The following is a 7453-nucleotide window of genomic DNA, read 5'->3' on the forward strand; positions in this document are numbered from 1 at the left end:
AAGGACTCAAATATTAGTATTTTTAGAGATATTGAGAAGAAGTTTGAGTGGAAGATATCTTAAAAATCATTCCCCACCCACCGAAATGACTGTGTTGTTGCTTGCTATAGTCCAAAGAAGTCCAGGCGGTTGATATGCAAAAGTCTTCAAAATAGTTTGTCGAATGTGTGCATCTCTCATATACACGTGAGCGAGTGCGTCGAAGGAACATCCTTCGTGCGTCAAAGGATCATTTGTATAGAAAGATATGAATACAAATGTAAGTAGAGATATATCAAAAGATATACATTGAGAGGTGGCTCCTCAGCCTATCTGTGGAGAGGCTCAGGGGCCCATCAGGGAGCGAGGTCACTGGAGTGATGCAATGCCCCCCCCCCCCCTCCTCCAGACCCAGGGCCAGCCGCAGGGCTCCGTGTCCACACCCCTCTACAACACTATGATGATCTCCCAGCCGGGGCAGCCCAACCTGCTGCAGATCAGCACCAGCCTGCCCCAGACCAACACCCAGCAGGGCGCCACCGTGACCACCTTCACTCAGGACCGCCAGATACGGTAGGACGTATTTTTTTTTTAAACTGTATTTTCAATGTCACTTTGAGAAACAGGTGATAAAATGATATGGTCTCCTATGTCTCTAAGCTCCAGATGTTCATGATGAACATCTGGATGTTCATCATGAACATCTGGAGCTTAGGAGACATAGGAGGATGTGCACCAGACGAATCGCCATGCCGCACGGTGATTCTGCCCTTTAAATCGGAATCGCTTGATCGATTGAATAATCCCCTGTTGACAACGTGTGTTGCTCCTCCCCCTATCCTTGCCCCCCCCCCCCCCCCCCCTGCTGTGACTCCTCCCCCTGCTGCGTGCTACGGGGCCGCGTCCAGGTTCCCCGCGGGCCAGCAGCTGCTCACCAAGCTGGTGACGGCGCCCATGGCGTGCGGCGCGGTCATGGTGCCGACCTCCATGTTCATGGGCCAGGTGGTCACGGCCTACAACCCCTTCGGAGGACAACAGGTGAGGCAGAGGCCTTGGGCTATGTACTAGGGACGCGCTGCCCGGGACCTTTCAAAGGTGCACAAGCTCCGCAAGAAGAGTGCAAGAACGGCGACGGGCTCAAGCCATGCCGGGCGGGACGCACACAAACCGTGCGTCACGCCGACTATAAAGACTTTGCTCGGCAAGTCGGCGAGGCAAAACAACATTGGGTACCAGTGCATTAAGGAGTAGTGCCCGAGTAGATGTGAAGCCTCGTCACACTTCATCAAATGTCACCTCCTCAGAGTTTTGCAATAAATCATGTGAAAATAATATGTAGAAAGTGCGTCCAGCTAAATGCTGGACAACTTCTTTCCTTTGTATTATTATGACAGGCGACTCTGAGATCCCGGGCATTAAAGCGCTTGAAATCGTTGTCTGTTCCCCCCAACTTAGTACAGTAGAACATGCGTGTGTCCACGTTGGTTCCCTATCCAGTAAGTTCTGCCCTCCCACAGCCGGCCGGACAGACGCAGACCCTCACGCTTCAGCCCGCACAGGCCCCCCAAGGCCAGCAGGACAACCAAAACCAGACCACGCTGGTGACCCAGAGTCAGCAGGGCCAGCAGCAACAGCAGCAGTTCCTCCAGGTGACCCACAGGGGGCAGCACACACTGCTGAATCATCCTGATGTGTGGTGACGCCCTCTGTTGTCTTTGTGTATGTCTGTGTCTGTGTGTGTGTCTGTGTCTGTGTGTACGCGCGTGTGTGTGTGTGTGTGTGCGTTCAGAACCGTTTCGGGCCAATATCTCATCACCAGATGTGAGTCTGATGAGCCGTTACAAGCCGTTTCAAAATCTGCCCTGCGACATGGTGACATCACAAGGGGGCGTGTCCAACCAGATGTATGATGGACAGATCCGCCGACCACTCGCTGAAGTCCACTGGGCAGGCTGGTAGACTGATCAGTCCATCAGTCATCTGAAGGCCACTCCGTGTCGCCGGGCAGATCGTGAAAACCGTGTCTCTAATGATAATCTGTGGCCTTTTGATAATCCCACGTCGGATCTCATACTCCGTCATCCTTCCGTCGCCAGGGAACCCGCCTTCTCCACGGCAACCAGTCCACCCAGCTCATCCTGCAGGCGGCGTTCCCTCTGCAACAGCAGGGCACCTTCACCCAAGCCCCACAGCAACAACAACCACAACAACAACAGCAGCAGCAGCAGCAGCAGCAGCAGCTGCAGCAGCAGCAGCAGCAGCAGCTCCAGTCGCTCCACCCCCGGCACCAGCAGCAGCTGAAGGTCCAGCCCCAGAAGCAGCAGAAGGTGGCCCCCTCACACCGGACTGACGGTCAGCCTCAGTAGTGAGGCCAGAAAGACCCCCCCCCCCCCCCCCCCCCCCCCAACTCTTTCTCTCTCTTGCTCTCTCTGTCTCTCTACCTAGAGCTAATATGAAGACCGTTTCACAGGGGTGGCTGGTGGTGGGGGAGGAGGAGGGGGCGGGCTCAAAGTATAACAAACTTCCATTTTTATCCCACAAGAGGGCCGTCATTTCTTTTCACTTTTTCTTTCCCAGCCTGAAAAGAAATGAACTGTTAAGGAGGAAAAAAAAGGAACACATGTTGCCAGGGCAACCCTGCTGGATGAGTCGGAACATGCCCCCCCCCTCAACCGCCCTTCCCCCCTGTTCCCCGGGAGGCAGAGGCTCAAGTGGTGCGGTCCCTGGTCTCTGAAAAGCTTGACGAACACGCAGAGAACGCCGCATCATCACCATGGTAACGAAAGACTGTTTTTAAAAGGCTGGGTCGCGGTTGGACCTGTACAGATTTACTGTATGATAAAAAAAAAGACTTATCTTTGTATATAATATCCAATATAGCCTAACAGGAAAAAAAACAACAACTGAAATGTAGTATTTTATATGATTGCATGGAACGAATAACTGTGTACCTAAGCTTTCATCGGTCGGTTTTTATGGGAAAAAAAACAAATTGTACTTTTTATTTTATTTTTAGTGTGTGTCGTGGTCAATGGCGGAGGCGGGGCTGTGTTCTCCATAGCCGCGCCTCTCTCTCCCCCCCCCCTCCCCCCCTATGAGCGTCCACCCCCCCCCCTCTGCACACACTGTGTATCCTGAACCCTAACTACATGGTTAACTACATGGTTACTTTAGAGGGCGTGGGACGGGTAGTGGGTAGCGGCTGAAGGCGATGCCATGCAGGAAGATCACTGGTCACCTCAGTGGTCCCAAGTGCCAATAACAACATTATTAACATTTATTTTCTTCGTCTTTTGGAAAACTATTGAAAGGAGTATATATATATTTCCATCAGAATATAAAGCAGAATAAAACTTGTGTGTGTGTGTGTGTGTGTGTGTGTGTGTGTGTGCTTGTGTCTGTGTGTGTGTGTATATATAGTAGGGATTATTTTTTGAAAGTCAGAGAGCCCTATACAAGAAGCAGTATATCTTCAACCCCCCCGGATTATATAGCACTTAATGTGGTTGTGTACAGTAAATCACTATCCAGACCTGGTTCTTTGTAATCTCTGTGCGTATGTGTGTGTATCTGTGTGTGTGTGTCTGTGTGTGTGTGTGTGTGGCTAGGGTATCTATGAGAAAAGAGTTCTTGCAAGGAACATAGGTCTGTCTGTGCGTGCATGTTGGTGTGCTTTTGCACTTGCGTACGTGCGTACATGTGTGTGTGTGTGTGTGTGTGCGTGTGTGTGCGCGGGCCTGCCCGAAAGCCCATGGTGTCTTACAATAATTGACTTAGTAAGCTTTGGTAAAGTTCGGTGGATGGTACTTGTATTCTCAGGAATGGTGAAAGGTTAGCTTCTGCCTCAGTGTGGAGACCCAGAGAGGACGGGGGGCCTGTGCTCCCCCAGAGCCCCTAATGTGAGGAGGCGTTCAGCCTGGGAAGACCCCACCCCCCCCCCCCCCCCCCGGTCTTCTGGGGGGCAATCCTCGACCCGTCCTGTCGCTCCCCAGGACCCCGCTAGGACCTCATGCAGTACGCGCCCCCCCCCCTCTCTGTCGACATTAGGGGGAGGGCTAGCCAGGGCGATGGCCCGGGGTCCTTCTTCTGATCCCACACCCGGTGGACCCTGACGACGACCCACGTACCCAAACAAAGTTGTAAGCCATATCAAAACGGGAGACGCCTTGGATCGGAGGGGGGGAAACGTTAAGACGGTGGGAAAAGGGAGTGCTGAAAACATGGGAGTGATTTTTGGCGTGCGTGATTCGGTGTGTGAATGTGTCTTTGAGCGTGCGTTGGCGTTCGTGTCGTTTGGTGGTCCTTTTATTCTACTTGCTTTCGTCACTCGTTGGGGAAGCGGGGGGGGAGGGGTGTAGGCACGCCGATGGCGCCACGTCGTCACGGTGATGTTCTCCTCATTGGGGGGGGGGGAATATGTTTACCCAAAGATTCCCATTGAAAGAGACGACTTTGTATTGAGGCTACAGCTGATGGCATCGTTTCAACCGGAAGCGTGGGACATGGGGCCGTCGCTTTGTACGAGCCCCTGAACTGGGTGAGGTAAAGGCGGTCTGGTTTTATTTCAACTGGGATGTAAAGGAAAGCATTTTTCTCCCTCTCAAATGGGGAACTGAGGGGGTCGGTTGGTTCCCCCCCCCCCCCACCAAGCGATAGCCAATCAGTTCTTGCGTTGCAGTAAAAAGAAAGATACAAATTTATTCAAGAAACTTCCTCTTAGGGTTAGAGTGTTGGAGGATGGACTAGCCCGGGTGTGGCATAGCTCCATCCAAATGTTTGTGTGTGTGTGTGTGTGTGTGTGTGTTTGTGTGTGTGTGTGTGTGTGTGTGTGTGTGTGTGTGTGTGTGAGAGAGAGAGAAAAAGAGTAGCCACATGTGTGGGTATACGAGTCACTGTAACCAGTTTTAGCTTCCTAGTAATGGCATCAGATGAATGGACGCGTACGAATCAATGCAAAGCATCACTACGAACAGGTTCAACGAAAACGGGGCACTTATTTCTGATTTCTGATTTCTTTCTGGGTTTTTTTTTTTTAGTCAGGTGACCTACAGAAAAGAAAAAGACACAGAAACTAATCGCATCAGACTACGAAGTCAATAGAGATCCTTCAGGATGTAAACTGTGAGTGGCGAGCATTGGATCTCTTTAAGGGATCGACGAGAGCAGGACAGCAATATGTGGGACCACCCCCCGGGGGCGCTCAGGTCCTATAGGGCTCCTCCGCCCCCCCCCCCCCCCGCTGAGGAGCCAAGAGGCCGCTGGGGAAACGTTGTGCCACAGGGCGCCACGGATACCGAGTCCAAAGAATGTAAAGCTGTAGTGTTTAGTTTAGTTTTTTCGTTTTTTTTTGTTCTCTCAAAAGACAGATGGATGTGGTCACTTGCTGAGAGAATTGAAGAGAGCCTCTGGGGCAGGGGGTGTGTCATGACGGGAAGGAAAGGGTTTTTCATTTTTTTTTGCTGACGGACCCGCGTGGAAAATGTCAACGGGATGGGTCGGCTGCAAGGTTGTCAGCGCTGCAAGCTCTGTAACTACACACTGGATTGCTTGTCGCCATCTAAAGGTTAGGGCTGGGGGGTAAAATCAATAATCTGTCCAAATCAAAGAACTATGGTGCACTGTAAAATACGAAACACAATAACAGGTGCTGTTTCCCATCGAATGGTGCGGTCAAAAAGATGTACGATACGACCAAATCAATCAAGTTTGTTAGGTCTTGTTTTTCGAATTGAACTTGTTTGTATGAATCATGTTTTTTTTATATATTCAAAAAAAAGATGTTGAATTTGGTCTTTGAAACATCCGGTGTAAAAACATGTAATTGTGACACATTGTGACGTAAGATGAGCCTTTTTTGTTCTGTTCAGGAGGAACCTGCGCCATTTTAACCATTGTAGTTTATAACCTTTAGGTGGCACTAAAGACAAGACATTGGTCTGTTTGTGTAGTCTCTTTTAATATCTGCTCTGAGAAAACGTTTAAAGTGTGTTTAGTCTACTAATTTGGGAGTAGGATATTTTGAACGGCATGCCAAGAAAGTACGGTTAAATCCCAGCCCTAACTCTCCTCTCACGCCGAACAGCTGTAGCCCCTTCATACAGAGGATTCAATCTAGGGACGGAATCAGGTTTGGTTAACGGTGGGTCTGTATGCAAGATGTCCATAATGAGTCCTGTTATTACACCTCTGTGATAAAGGCCTACTGCGCCTCATTTTTATGTACAGCTAGTATTCTGTACACATGGCTCACAGCACCAGTATTCAGTGTGAAATGGTGCTATCTGCTTATCTATACTGTACTGTATGTATGTATGTCTCCATATTTTGCTCATCTACTGTGCTCCTTTATTCACCCCAAAGTAAAATGTAACAATGAATATTTTGAAGCAAGATGTTTGCTATCGTTATAACCCCAGACTGCCCCCTACTGGACGTTTTGAAAATAAAACCAACGGCAAATTATTATACATGACACAAGTCTATTTGTCTTGTTTTTTTTTGTACATTATACATACATACATATTATACATACATATATACATCAAATCAATTGTGCTGTGTGTAATCGGACGGTGGGGGAAATAAACACGCTCATTGCGTTCTACCATCACATCATCTTTATTACAAGTCAACAAACCGTATCAAAACTTTGATAAACCTCAAAACCTTGGTGTATCACACTGGAAACGCTTATTTTCACATTCACTCGAGACGGCTTGACCTCCAAGAAGTCTCTGTAGAACCACCAATGTCTCATGCAACCTATTTCCCCCTGAAAGGCATGTTTTTTTTTTGAACACTGCATCATCGTAAGTCCTTTTGACATTGAGCTAGCACAGGTAGCCAGTGCGGAGCTAACAGCTATGGCGGGCTCTACAAAACATGAACGAACCAACACAAACTAGGTTTCTCCTCCACCGGGATTACATACAGTGAGTACAACAACATCACTATTAAGAACATGCCTGAATGCTACGAGTCATTCTCAACACCTTCTGTACACGTATCTAATTTAAAAAAAAACACAACAAAGAAATCAAGAGGCAGTGCTGTACATTTGGTTTTATAAGGCGGATTGAGAAGTACTTGAAGGACTAGCGACAACAAGAGAAAATAAACCACTTGTTTACGCAGAGCGATGCAAAAATACATACGAAAAAAGCGACATCCACTGTTGTGACTGTTGTGTCACTCCATTCTTTCACAGTCTGAGGTCGATCCTCTCTCCAAGGTCAGGTCGGAGGAGTGCTACTGCCCAAGCATCCTAACTTCATAGCACTAGGCGCAAGACAAGGCTAAAAACGGACCGGGCCCTTGTGATTGATTGATACAGCCGGACCCCGTGACAGACGGTAATGGAGTCGGTGCAGGAGTCAGCTTTATGAGAGACGCGTACCTGAAATAACCGCGGCAGGAATCGATAACTTCAAGAGGAGAGAGACGGGGGCTGGAGCCTTGAGAGAGACTGCAGCCT

General features: G+C 49.1%; 1 protein-coding gene across 4 annotated transcripts in view; it reads left to right on the forward strand.

Annotated features, from left to right (window-relative positions):
- Nucleotides 1–6431, forward strand: part of clockb (clock circadian regulator b) — a 19662-nt gene extending 13231 nt beyond the window's left edge. For all 4 annotated transcript variants that reach the window (XM_084465468.1, XM_084465471.1, XM_084465469.1 and 1 more), the window contains exons 20-23: nt 389–552; nt 888–1017; nt 1497–1628; nt 2076–6431. In XM_084465468.1, coding sequence (XP_084321594.1) covers nt 389–552; nt 888–1017; nt 1497–1628; nt 2076–2345 — 696 coding nt within the window. In that variant the 3' untranslated portion in view covers nt 2346–6431. The remainder of the gene's footprint in view (nt 1–388; nt 553–887; nt 1018–1496; nt 1629–2075) is intronic.
- The last annotated feature ends 1022 nt before the right edge of the window (nt 6432–7453 follow it).

Source organism: Micromesistius poutassou (assembly GCF_964030765.1).
Source record: "Micromesistius poutassou genome assembly, chromosome: 3".
NCBI classification, from domain to species: domain Eukaryota; kingdom Metazoa; phylum Chordata; class Actinopteri; order Gadiformes; family Gadidae; genus Micromesistius; species Micromesistius poutassou.